The sequence below is a fragment of the Ambystoma mexicanum genome, chromosome 7q (assembly GCF_040938575.1).
Source record: "Ambystoma mexicanum isolate Mex_15411 chromosome 7q, UKY_AmexF1_1, whole genome shotgun sequence".
NCBI lineage: Eukaryota > Metazoa > Chordata > Amphibia > Caudata > Ambystomatidae > Ambystoma > Ambystoma mexicanum.
The window spans coordinates 1,047,607,797-1,047,622,290 of NC_090941.1; the positions used below are offsets into that span (position 1 = coordinate 1,047,607,797).

Here is a 14,494-nt window from a genome sequence, read left to right on the forward strand (position 1 = left end):
ATTTTCTATTGTAGTGGTAGAGACAGCATTAGACAACATAGAATTCTGGAAAGGGTACTTTTTTGTTTTGTAAAGAGATCATGACAAGCGCCCTTTATTGTTTACCTTTATAGAATAGGGTATAGAATCTTAGACTTAAGATAGTGTTGGCCTTGTGATTTATAATAAAGAAATGCGTTCAGACAACATGCCGCCCTGTCTGTTTCCTGATTCTGATCTACCACCAATAATGCAACGGTTTTTTTAATTTGTGGGGCACTCCGAGCCGCACCACGGATCTAATCTAATTATTTACCGACAATACGGCCAAACTCAAAGATTTCAAGATTGTCTTCCATGCATATCATCCACTCTCTCCATTGATGATTTCTGTTCCTTCTTCAGGTCCTGCACTGCTGGCATATAACAATGCCACCTTCTCCCACGATGACTGGGAAGGAATCCAAAGGACAGGGAACAGCCTCAAACTTAAGGATCCCAATACTGTGGGGAGATTTGGACTTGGGTTTAACTCTGTATATCACATCACAGGTGAGACTGTAAAGGTGTGTAAAATATGGGGTTAGAAAACAGTTGTAATATATTGCATCACTGTGTATTATTCTATTATAAATATAATGTGTCCTCACTGTAAGTTTCAAAGCACAGCCCTATATCCATTTTTATCACTGAGTATGCACAATAATACCAGACACGTAATGTACAAGAGATAAATGGCAGGCTCATTTGCATTTTGAAGCCATAAAAAGTCACATAAAATAACAGGTGATAAGAGTAATTGCGGTCACCATCAGGTAATCCATCAATACGTTTGAAGTAGTCCAAGGCAAGGTACATTACATAATCGATTACAGTTTTTTGTATTAAAAAACACAGAGTGATCTCCAGTATAGGAGTCCCTAGCCCTTCCAGCATTCCTTTCTCTCCCCCTCCCCTATACTGTAGCAGCAGGAAACGTTGCAGAAATGGTCACAAATTGCTCAGGAGAACAACTAGCCTTTCTCTGGATCTGGGCAGCTTTCCATACCTAAGAGTTGCCCCCTTAGCAAGTTGACCCTTAGGAGTGGTGTTTAACCTCCCAGGCCCTAGGATATGAGAGTTCCTTTTAAGTCACCTCTTTTTTTAAAGTCATTCTCAAGCAACACTTTGCCTGGGTCATTTTGTTAGACACTTGATAGGTAAAGTCTTATGGGTACCACTTCCAATTTATGGTCTTTCAATGGACTAGCCCAGAGAAAGTATTGTGTTGAACAGTGATACTGACAGCAGTATCCCGTTTTCCAGTAGCTGATTTGGAACCACTTAAAAGGGATGGATGTACATGCTGAGTATTTTTATCTATCACAATTTCCTTTCCCCACTAGTAGAGGCTGAAGAATTCTCTACGAGGTCAGCAGCATTGTAGCAAATCTCCCCAAAGTCAGTGACTGTGCATACGGGCCTCACTAGGACAGGTAGGGTGACCCTTGGTTGGTCAGACTTTCCACAGTCCTTGCAAATGCCAGGGATTCTGGGAATGGCTGATGACCTGCCATGTGTCTTTGGTATACTGTTAAGGCAGTTTCTGTTAAGCCCTCTTTTGAAGGCTTTACAACCACTAACTGGGGGGCTAACACATCAAGCCAAAAAGAGAAGCCAAGCTTCTCTTAAAGATAAGTAGCATGGCAGAGCAAGAGGGCTTAACATTAGGAAAGGATAATAGGCTGACAGAAAGGTACAATTAATCCACAAAGTTATCAATTGAAGAAACCGCTAGGCAGATATCTACTCAAGAGGGCATCAGATCATTTCAAAATTCAAACTCAAGAGGTTCCACAGGATCTAGATTTCATAGACGAAATGCTAGAAGAATAATCTGCAGTAGGTTAATTTATACATCATGCAATACTCTGCACGTACCTCTAGATGGTGACCTATGGAAAGAATGTGAATCTAATCAGATGCAAGCATCAGAAATAGGATTACGGTGAGTAATGTTACAAATATAGATTTCTTAGTTCAAATAAGTACTTAGACATTGCTGCTTTTATACATATATGGCCTCATTACAAGTATGCCGGTCCGGAACTTACCGTACCGGCACATGACCCGCTATGCCGGAAACTATGTACCCGCAAATATGACCCACTGTGCTACCATCGCAAACAGCACCGTGAACGGCAACAGTGGATGCCCCCGAAAGGCCGTGCCAGAAACATCGGCACGACCGTAGTACAGCTTCATTCCGACCTACGTCAACACAGAAACATGGCATAAAAATGCTGGTACCACCATCAAACCCATGCTGGAAACACCGACATCGTGCAGCAGGCGTTAAGCAGTCTAAGGTGTGCAGCAACAGGCCACCGGTGGCCGTAATCAGCCCAGCTGCACACCATGAGCACTGTGAAGGTTCAAAAGGACCACACCCACACCCCACACACCTTCCAACACAACCATGCTGGCAGCTGCAGTAGCAGTCATGGAGCTGGGGGCCCTGCATGCAGGGATCCAATATGAGCTTGAATTGGAAGAGGCCGCTAGGCAGATAAAGCGGGGGAGGAGGAGAAGGAGGATGATGATGGCCATGCAGATGAACAATGGCCATCAGGTAGCACCCCGCAGGCAGCCAACCATACCCCGCATATGGGCCACACCCTGGAACCTCACTGACACACAGATACACACACTGTATCGGCTGAACAGGGAGATCATAACCACCATAGTTGACCTAACCCAGGACGACATCCAGAGCCTAATTGTCATCCGGATCGCCATACCCCACTTGCTCAAGGTAGTATCAGTGCTGCATTTCCTGGCCACCGGCACCTATCAACGCACTGTGGGAGAGCTGGATGGGATATCCCAGCCCTGTTTTTCAAAGGTGCTAGTTCAGGTCCTGGTTGCCCACCTGCCTCATGGATCTGACCACATTGCCCTTCCCGGAACACCGACCCAGTTAATGCCACACAAGTAGGCTTTCATGCCTTGGCAGGTATGCCTTATGTGATAGGAGTGCTGGACTGCACGCACGTTGAGCTGGTGATCAAACATGCCAATGAGGAAGTCTATCACAACTGGAAGATGTACCAGTTGAACGTCCAGGTTGTGTGTGATGCAGACCTCCTAATAACCCACTGCAGTGCACATTTCCCTGGATCCACACACAACTCCATGGTGCTGCGTAACTCCACGCTCCCAGGATACATGGCACGATACAGCGGAGAGCAGACCTAGCTGTTGGGTGAGTGAAAGTACCTACACATAGCATGTGCACTCTGGAAGGGGGTGGTGGTCCACTGTCACCAGTACTTGAGCGTTATGCAACAGTATGTACACAGATTGCATGCATGAGTGGGAGGGCATGTTTGACATGTGGGGCATGGGCAAATCATCATCATTTGTGCATAGATGGACAGGCACATCACATGCACTACTGGTACCAGAATGCATTGCCCCATGCCACCTACCCCAGCATGTACACATCCCCCAGTGCCTGCGTCACAGCCATGTCAGACAAATTTGACTTACCTCCCCCAGCAGTGTATCCCACACCATGATGCCAGGTGACTTGCTTGTCACAAGCGCACATACCCATATGCATGTAACTTGAATCTGAACAATGAAGGAACACAGAAAAACGAATGGGAGAGATGACCGATGTACAACATGCAAATGCAAATGAACATGGCACACATCATAGACAATGTAGAAGCCTGTGTCGGCATAAGGGTAATGGACAAGGTGGCCCAATCCCCCCCCGCAATATAATACACCAAAAACGAGGGTAATCTGCGCCATTCGCTATGACTTGCGGCAATCCCATGTGCCACAGACCCCCATCCAAACATGGCTGCATTGCCACTATCACCACAATGACTGCGCCCCCCTTGTGTCCCTCCTATGCAGGTGATTCTGGATACCCCTTGCTACCATGGCTCATGACCCCCGTCAGGCACCCACAAAATCAGCATGAGCATGCCTACAACCATGCCCACATCCGGACAAGGTGCACCATCGAGCAAACATTTGGACTGTTGAAGGCAAGGTTCCGGTGTCTAAGTAGATCTGGGGGTGCCCTGATGTTCAGTCCTGTGAAAGTGGGCAAGATCGTCCTGGCCTGTGCCATGCTGCATAACATGTGCGTCAGGTGCAACATTCCCCTACCCCCAGACATGAACATGCCTCCAGCGGAGGGGGGCGGCGTGAGTGGCAGTGAAGCTGAGATGCCATTGCCCCATCGCAGGGATGACATGGAGGGACGTGAGGCTCGCTATCAACTCATCCCCAACAAATTTTAGGCACAGAGCACATGCACATGGCCTAGACCATACACCACAATTAACACGGTACAGTAAATAAATCACACTTTCATGAAAAGAATAAATATCCAGTCATGATATGCAATTCAATATCAAGTGTATTAAAAAGGAATGGGAACTAATTAACTGGTGGGCCAACACTCCCTCCCCAACTATCCCTCCCCAACTTGTGACGCAATGTCAATGTGTCAGTCCGAGACACACTCATGCCACATGTTTGTCCAGGGCCTATTTACGTGGCCGTTTGCCACCGGGCCGCCCTTGTGCTGTGTAGCAGACGGGCGCATAGACTTGTGCCTCTGGCTTCTTTGGAGTGAACTAGTGGGGGCGTGGAGCTGGTGGACAACTCACTGGCCCGTCGATCCAGGGCCGCCTGCAGGGCCATTGAGAGAGACCTGGCCATGGCCGACATGATGATGTTGCCCTTGCGGACCATGCTGGCAAGGTGTACTATGGCAGACGTTGCATGTCCGAGGGCACGTGCTCTACAACGCCCAGTGGCCTGCACACTTTTGCGCATGAGCTGGGCCTCAGAGCGGATCAGGGCCGCCTCCCCCTGCATCAGACAGGATTCCTCCACGTGCTGCTGCACCAGGGCTGACAATCCTTCCTGCCTTTCCTCATTGCGGCGCAGACAGCCGTCCATGTCCCTGACACTGGGAAAGGGCGGGCAGTGGGGGGCTATGCAGGGTGATGGGACTGAATTCCGGCCCCTCATATGGGGTGTTATCCGTGGTGTCCCCCGTGGTCTCACCAGCATCATCTGCAGCTTCTTCATTGCTGGTGTCAGGCGCATATGATGGAGGCTGTTGGGATGGGGGAAATGGCTGTCCTCCTGCTGTCGCACTTGTAGGCAATTGCACCATGGCAGGGGCTGCAGGAGCTGCCTGGGTAGTAGTGGTAGCAGTTGTGGCCATGGCGGGAGCTGCCTGGGTGGTAGGGACAGCTGTTGTGGCCACTGCAGAAGCTGCCTGGGTGGTGGGGGCAGCAATGACGGCCACAGTGGGTTTTGCTGTGTCCTGGGTGGTGGTGGTGCATGGATTCGACCACCTTCCATGTCTGGGGATCCTTGAGGTGCATGGTCGGCCTCCATCGCTGTCAGATGATGTGCCTGAGGGTGGAAGAAAGGCATGATGTTAGGGACCAATGTGGCTTCCGAATGTCCTGATACATGTTAATGTTAAAGGATATTTGTACCGCGCGCTATCACCAGCGGAGTGGTCCCCTGGCGCTGTGCCGTCTCTGAAAAAGTGAAGGGGGGGTAAGTTAGTGGGAGTAAGCTGGAAAAGTGCAAGAGAGCAGTGATGTGCTGTTGGCAGCCTCAGCCCGGTGGGTCCGTTGGCTGGGCTTGAGGTGTTTTACGGTCGGTAGTCGTCGTGTGCTGTTGTGCGAGTCTATGTGTGGTTTGGTTTGTTGTTGCAGTGTAGTGAAGTTTGTGTGGATTGATGTGTTGTAGGCTTGTGGTTGTGTTTGGTTAGCGTTTGAGAGGTGTATGCAGAGGGGTGAAATTGTTAGTGGAATGGTTAATTGGCATTGTTGTCCTTGCAATTATGTCTAGGTGTGATGCTTGCTATAATATCACTATTCCTTCTAAGTGTGGCACATGCTAACATTCATAATCCTATCGAGGTATGACGTGAGCTAAGTTAAGCATCCCATCTAAGTGTGGCGCATGCTAACATTCACATTTCTATCTAGATGCGACGCAGGCTAAAGTTAAGAATTACATCTAAGTTTGGCGCCTGCTAATATTCACAATCCTATCTAGGTGTGACGTGGACTAAGTTAAGAATTCAATCTAAGTGTGGCACATGCTAACATTCACAATCCTATCTAGATGTGACGCAGGCTAAGGTTAAGAATTCCATCTAAGTGTGGCGCATGCTAACATTCACATTCTATCTAGATGCGACGCAGACTAAAGTTAAGAATTCCATCTAAGTGTGGCACAAGCTGACATTCACAATCCTATCTAGGTGTGACGTGGGCTAAGTTAAGAATTCCATCTAAGTGTGGCGCATGCTGACATTCACAATCCTATCTAGATGTGACGCAGGCTAAAGTTAAGAATTCCATCTAAGGGCCTCATTACGACCCAGGCGTTAAACCATGGCGCTATTAGCGCCATGGTTGACGCCGGAATTCCAAGGTTGGCGGGGCGGTAATTCCCCATTCACCATTGGCCCTTCCCCATTCCCATTTTTGCTCCATAGGGCTCAGTGGGAATGGGGAAGGCGGTAATTACGGTACCGCAAATTGCGGTACCGTAATTACCTCCAAGGTCCCTTTGCGGGTCCCTTCCTTAACGGCTGGTAAAACCAGCCGTTCTGGTAGGGACCCGCAAAGGGACCTCGTAATTGGGCGGTAAGGGATTACTGGAACCAGTGCCATTACGGGTACCGGTAATCCCTTACCGCCCGGGTCGTAATGAGGCCCTAAGTGTGGCACATGCTAACATGATACATGCAATATGGTGATCATTTGTTGTGCTGATGAGGGGACATGCCATGGTACATGGCATGATGCACTCATGCATGTGTTGTGTGGCCTCAGCTGCACTGTCTGGGATGTTGGCACATGCAACACAGCTCTACTGGGGTGGTGAGTATTTGCTGGGGATGGTGGCATGCAGGTCTGTCCGGGAGTGGGGTGTTGGGATGTGTGGCGCATGCTGACATTCACAATCCTATCTAGATGTGACGCAGGCTAAAGTTAAGAATTCCATCTAAGGGCCTCATTACGACCCAGGCGTTAAACCATGGCGCTACTAGCGCCATGGTTGATGCCGGAATCCGCCATGGTGAATGGCGGAATTACCGCCCCATTCCAAGGTTGGCGGGGCGGTAATTCCCCATTCACCATTGGCCCTTCCCCATTCCCATTTTTGCTCCATAGGGCTCAGTGGGAATGGGGAAGGCGGTAATTACGGTACCGCAAATTGCGGTACCTTAATTACCTCCAAGGTCCCTTTGCGGGTCCCTTCCTTAACGGCTGGTAAAACCAGCCGTTCTGGTAGGGACCCGCAAAGGGACCTCGTAATTGGGCGGTAAGGGATTACTGGAACCAGTGCCATTACGGGTACCGGTAATCCCTTACCGCCCGGGTCGTAATGAGGCCCTAAGTGTGGCACATGCTAACATGCTACATGCAATATGGTGATCATGTGTTGTGCTGTTGAGGGGACATGCCATGGTACATGGCATGATGCACTCATGCATGTGTTGTGTGGCCTCAGCTGCAATGTCTGGGATGTTGGCACATGCAACACAGCTCTACTGGGGTGGTGAGTATTTGCTGGGGATGGTGGCATGCAGGTCTGTCCGGGAGTGGGGTGTTGGGATGTGTAGGGGGGAGTGTCAGGGGCGGGGCATTCGCCATTCAATGGGAGGGTGGCCATGTGTGGGTGAAGGTGAGTGCTGGCATTGTGTTGTGGTGGCAGTTGTGTTATGGCAGGCACACATGCAGTACGTGGTGACAGGGTGCCTTGTGTGTGTGTGTCTGGGGGAGGGGCATGCATTATCACTTGGCAGTACAGTGTGCCTGTGTAGTGTTCATCGTGGATTTCAGGCACAGATCATTATCAGGGGGCCTGGGTGTATGCCCGCAACAGTGCCCTTTGTGTTTATCTTTGTGTGTGTGTGTGCCTGCAGGGTGTGGGTGTGACACAGCGTGCAGGTGACACAGTGAGGTGGCCTGTCATGTGGTTGGGAATGTGTCCAGCATGGGGGACCAGGCATGGGACTTGGCTGCCACCATTTGGACTTGTTGGGGGGGAGGCAGGGCTACTGCTCGGTGTGATTTGGGGGATGGGGACTGTGCAATTGCCATGTCAGTGCTGTAGCGCTACGGTGGAGAGGGGAAGGTGGGCGGTTACTGTTGGGGTGATGCGTCCATTGTGTTGGCCCATGTTTCCCAGCAAAGATGGCGGGGTTGGTGGTGTGCACAGGATAGGGCCGCAATGCACTTGGCGATGTGTGTATGGCAGGTGTGCGTACCCACTTGGCGTGGCATGGTCCATCAGGCCACCTTTGGGGCGGCCATGGCAATGGGCGGCTGCTCACTGCACCTGGCTGTGGCACGCCAACGGGTGGTGATACTTCCGAATGGGCTAGGGGTAGTGTTATGCATTGCCATGGTATGCTGTACAGGGCTGCTGCACTGGGTTTGGATGTGCTGATGGCTGCAGACGGTGACAGTGCTTACGTGCAGCCATGGGCATTGTTTCATGTGTGCCTCCACGGATGGCTGGACTGCGGTTTCACAGCGACTGACATCACAGGCCACAGGAGCTGGTGCTGTCCCTGGACCAATGTGGTTGCAGACACTGGGAATGTGGTGCGCGTTGGGAATGCATTCCACAGTGGCAAGGGGGGCGCTGCCTGGCAGTCAGGTGTGTTGTTGATATTGGGGCTTCATGTACTCACCGCCCTCAATGGGTGTCCTGGCTATGGCCTCCGCAGCATCCACTCCTTTGATTCCCTCCATAGGCAGGACACTGCTGCACTTCTCTTCCCAGGGCAGGAGCCGGATTGGGGAGGAGTGTTAGGCAGAATTGCATGCAGTACCCTCTGGGACCACCACATACAATTAGGACTACAGGTGAATGCAAAACCAACCTTTGGTATACGTCTGTACTACACAGTTTTGTGGTAGCGAGCTGAGCAGCCAGGCTTATCTCAAGAGGGAATATGAGCAGTACAAGAGGTTACACAGAGGTCTTACAATCACAGTGGTTCAAGTAGACACTTACACTCAAGGTTTCTTGGTAAAACACTTATTAATTTATTACACAATCATTTAGAAAACATTCACTAGAAGGAAGCAACTTAATATTATACACAAACACACTTCAATATCAAACCAATAAGTTTTTGAACAAATTAGGCCCCTCTGAAATAGAAGCAAAATGGCATTTCAGTTACTTTCAATGGGAGTAAAAAGGCACAAGTTAGCAGAATAGATCACAAATACTTTATTAGGCAGTGCAAATAGTTTTAGTTCACTAGAGGACTTGATTCAGTTCAATAGGCCTAGGCCAAATTCAATGGATTAGTGTCTTGGATAGGAAAGAGCAGTTCTTGAAATAAACGGTAAAGTCTTTGCCAAAGTTCTCAGAAGTAGTTTGTACGAAAAAGAATCATATGTTGGGTCACAAGCTGATTAGGCCTGTAAATTGGGAAAGTTCCATGAACTTTCAGTGCGAGAGAGGCGTTCTCTCAATCCGGTTGGCACTGTACCTTAATATGACACAAAAGATGCAGCTCAAGACGTTGGTTCCTGACAGTTCCTGCAGATCTCAATGTTCCTGAGCCTCAGTCGTGGGGACAAGAGGGAGGACGTCGGGGGACTCCTGCACTGCACGGTATCGTAGGAAGACGCTGACAAAATTGAGTCAATTCAGTTCCAAAAGCTGTAATTCAAGCACACAAGCTGGTGTCCTTTCCCCTGGTTAATCCTAACCAGCTCCGAGAATGTTATCCAGGTAGCTTACGAGTTGATTGGTCCCACCAACTCAAAGGAAGAAGTCGTCCTTGAAGGGGCTTCTCTGTCCAGATGAACTTGGCAATTCGGACCTGCAGCAGGGCTTCACCGGGCAAACCAACGGTCCAGGAGTTGCAGCAGCCATCCTCTTCCACCTCGTCTTCGGTTCTTTCCTTCCAGTGGTCGACTCTGCTTTCCAGTCCAAGAGACTCGCCTTTTAAACAGTTTTCTCCCAATCATTCCAGCCTAGCTGCCACTCACCCAGCATGGTGGCTGTCCTTGCCGGACAGTCAGCCAACCAATCACGCCAGAGTGCATTTGGGTCTGCTAGGAGACTAAGCACAGGGAGTTTCGGGCACCTCCCTCACTTCCTCCCCACCCCAGATACTCAGACGCCAGAGGTTGTCCTCAGTCCTGAAGCCCGCCAAAGGCATAGAAACAAATGAACCAAACCTGGTTTGGCGTGCAGAGCAAACACTAGAAGGACCTTTCCAAAAAAGAAATGGCAAAAAAAGAAGACCGGGACCTGTTTAAACAAAGGGGCTCAAGGCGCCAACCTAAATAACATGGCTCCCGTGATTTTTAACTAGCGGTGTTCGCAGTTGCGAAAAATCATGGGAATTCGTTGTTAAACCAATGCCACCAGCCATTTCGATAGAAAAGGGTAGCATGTGACTGCTACATGAGTTTCTAGACACAGGGGGTACTAGGTAACACCTCCAGCACTCTATAGTAACAAAACTCCATAATCAAAGAAATTAAACACAGAAAACAAACAGAATTAAAAAGTACAGAGTGCCAAAGTTCAGCAAAAGAGCTGGGGGTCTCTAAGGTAGAGAGGAATTAGCACATTTTGAGAACTCTCCCTAACACTCTTCCCCCCAGACTAAGGGACAGGAGGATCTAATCCCCACCAGGATGGATCTCCTGTTGCAAGTCGGTTAAATGGCCTGCTGAGTACACCAGCAACCTTTTGTAACCCTTGCTATGACACTTTTTATCAGGTGTTTTCATTTGCAAGATATATGACCTACAAACCTTGTTTGGCACATCTTTCTTATTTAAGGTATAGGGGACCTGATCCAACAGTCTCACAAGAGCAGGTTGGATCTCCGGTATCTTGGTTGGAGGGGCTGTGGTCAAGCAAGGTACATGCTTCCACTTACTCCGAGATCTAGTTTTACCTGGCTTAGAAGTTTCTCTCCTAACACTAGGATTTACATTGGAGTCTTCAGTAGAAGATCCTACAGTCTTAAGGTGTTTAGCCTTAGACCTATTGTTCCTGGTTTTCCACCAGCTTTGAGAATTACCAGTTCTCACATGCCTAGAGAGGGGTCAATTTGTCTATCCATCTCTTCCTCAGAAGCAGGGGGGTCAAAGACTTTACAACTGGATGGGCAATGATGGAGCTTGGTTGAGGCTCCCATTTCGCTACTATTCTAGGCTCAGATTTGCCCTGGTTAGAGGTCACCTTACTAACACAAGGGCTTTTAGTGGGGGTCTCTGTAGAGGTTCCCACAGGCTCAGAGTGGTCTCTTAAGTTTGCCTCTCGTGCTTCGGTTCTGTTCCTTCTCACTGGGAGGCCTGGGGGTACTGGACACTACTCCTAGAGCTTTTAAGTCATCCCCCAACAGGACTCTCACAGGCACCTCATTGTGAAAACTGACACAAATCCTCACTGTCATATTGTTACACTGAATGAGAGCTGGTAGAATTGGAACCAATTGGACAGGGCCTCCAGCAAATCTAGTGGGACCTTTGGGTGCCTTAGCAACATCCTCAAGCTTGAAAAAGCTTTCATCCACAACTGTTCTTATGGCCCCAGTGTTTCTCATGGCAGGGGTGTCCTGGCCATTTACAAGAACACTGTCCATATAATACCCTTTGGAGTTCTCTAAAATGGAGTTGTACACATCCATATTCTGTTTCTTACCCAGACCCATGGACTCTAAGGATACAGTGGCGTGAAAACCCAAGGGTTCTTCAGCCAATAAGTGAAAGTGGGTCTAGCCATATGTACTTCTTCCTCTGGGGAGAAGGCTAAGGAGGCAGTGCTGACCCCTGCAGGTTTACCCTGACATCTGGGATCTCCTTTCAAGTGGTCTACAGACCCACAGACATAGCATTTACCAAATGCTCTCTGGAATGGTGGTTTCTGTTGACATCCCTTTGGTTGGGCACAGAGGATTCACTAGACCTACCAGGTTTCCCAGTGGATCTACCCGTATGTGGTTTGGGTGCCTCTTCTGGTTGGTTGGAATTAGAGCTATCTTTATTCTCACCTTGGTGCTGCTTCCGCTCATCCTTTTTGAGTGGCCCCAGAATCTTTATGAGTGGCCCTTTTGGCCACCCATGAGTCAGCTGCTCTTGCTAACTTTGTGGGATCAAGCTCCTTAGAGTCAGCCAAATGCTGCCTCAGCTCAGGATAGCAGGCATCAAAAATAGTTTCCAATAAAAACAGTTCTGATGTTTGTTAATCTGCTTAGAATCACATGGTCCGACATCCAACGGTAACCGCAGAGAATTGCATCTTGTCTACCACGTTGTTGTTGTTGTAATATACCAGGTTCCATCGAGACGCATCGCAAGAAGGCGTCCAGCGACGATAGGGTTCCAGTTCCGGCGAAGAAGGCGGTCGCAGAAGATAAGGACCCGGCAAAACCAAAAAAGGCAGCCGCTGAGGACAAGGCCCCGGCACCAGTGAAGAGGACCCCCTCGCAATCTCAGGCTGAAGCTACGCGCCTCCCGTCCGCGGAGGACGTCGCCGACAGCTTAGCTAGGATTGTTGCCGCTGATTCTCAGAAGCAGCAACCCGGGTATGCGCCGAGATCCACGGAAAGGCCCAAGGACCCGCTGAGGTCCAAGCATGGCCTAATGGGGGAGGAGTTCTCTAAGGGCAAAGAAGGGATATTCTTGACGATGAGACGAACATCTCGACGCTTTTCGACGGATGAACACGATCAGGGCGTTTTTCCACCTCTAGACCATTCCAGGTCCTCGGTTTGGACTAGAGAAAAGTTTGAGAACTGTATGGAAAGGCTGGACAGGTGTGTTTCCCGTTCAGAACAACCTACACCAAGGAGGCCAAGGGATGAGAGCCCTGTGGACCCCAAAGCTAAATTTACAAGACTTTTTGACCCCTCTTTAGAAGAGGATGTATACAATTACGACTGCTGACTCTCAGGATGAGGAATTCATCAACCCTGAGGACATGCATGATCCCATAGAGGGCTGAGAAGAGAACCCAGATGTGGGTGACCCTCAACCATGGCAGTCCACGGATCATCAAGACCGTGATGCCCTGTCTCTGGACTCTCTCCAGTCCACTCCCACTAGGCAACAACCCTCGCCAGTGGTTGACCAATTGACTTTTAACATAATATTGCGTAAAACAGCTGATCACTTTAAAATTGCTACAGACGAAGCGGTCCCGGAAGCTGACTTCGTGGAGGACATCCTTAAGGAGAAACCACCGGGCAGCCAGGCTATTCCTCTCCTCAATTCAATCAAAAAACATCTGGCGTACTCCTTATCAACACCTACTCTCACAAGAGGTGTCAACCCACGAATAGAAAACTCTTTCGCCCTTCTCCATCAGACCCTCTGTATATCAGAGGTCATTCCACCCCAGACTCCCTGGTGGTGACTACTACACGAAAGCGGGCAGGGGTCCCTTTGTCAACAGGCGAGGCACCCCCTGATAAGGAAGGTAAATGACTTGACGCCCTTGGGAAAAGGATCACGGTCGCAGCAGCGTTCTCAATGTGCATTGCCAACAACAATACCTTGTTGGCCAGCTACGCCGATGCTCAGTGGGCCTTACTACAGGAAGGCATACAGGAGGTTCCCGAACCCCTACGTACTCGTCTCCTCACCACTGTCACTGAAGGCAGACAGGTGAACCAAAGCATTCTTAAGAATACTTTGGATTCTGCAGAAACGGCTGGTCGATCCCTTGCTCAGGGCACACTCCTGAAGAGACATGCATGGATACGGAACTCTGGATTGAAACTAGAAATGCAAGCGTCATTGATAAACAAACCCGTGCAAGAATCCAATCTGTTTGGGAAGGCGGTTGATGAGGCCCTCGAGACCGCAAAAAAGGAGCATGACACCTTAAAAACACTGGACCAGATTACACAAAGACCCTCTACAAGAAGAGGATCTGGGTCCAAACGGCTTTTTCGTGGCCAACGCTTCCCTCAACAACAATACTCATCAGGAAACAATTGGAATTCTACACAGGTAAATAATGGATACACCACCTCATATCCCCAAAGGGGTCAGCGCCGGCGCAAAGGAAGAGGCCGGAACTCTACCACCAGAGGCTCCCCGGCCTCAGGTTCGAAATGACCCAACGATTCGGGTCCCCTCCCATGCCTCCCCGGTCGGGGGCTGGCTAACATTGTTTCTTCAGGCATGGGAGGGAATAACTACAGACCAGTGGGTGCTAAAGACTGTGGCCCACGGGTACTGCATAGAGTTCAACCGGTTCCCAACATTCAGACCTCCACGAGCAAGACGACTGACACCAGACCATCTTCGCATTCTTCTGCAGGAAGTCGAGACACTACAGGAGAAAGGAGCCATAGAAACCGTACCTCTGTCACAGGTAAAAGAAGGTATTTATTCAGTGTACTTCCTTGTACCCAAAAAGGATCTAACCATGCGCCCTATTTTAGATCTGCGCCCAGCGAACAAATTTGTAAAGC

At 49.5% G+C, this 14,494-nt stretch overlaps 1 protein-coding gene across 2 annotated transcripts in view; it reads left to right on the forward strand.

Annotated features, from left to right (window-relative positions):
* LOC138528595 (sacsin-like) overlaps positions 1-14,494 on the forward strand; it is a 472,485-nt gene that overhangs the window by 215,101 nt on the left and 242,890 nt on the right. For both annotated transcript variants that reach the window (XM_069640375.1, XM_069640376.1), the window contains one exon: positions 385-531. In XM_069640375.1, coding sequence (XP_069496476.1) covers positions 385-531 — 147 coding nt within the window. The remainder of the gene's footprint in view (positions 1-384; positions 532-14,494) is intronic.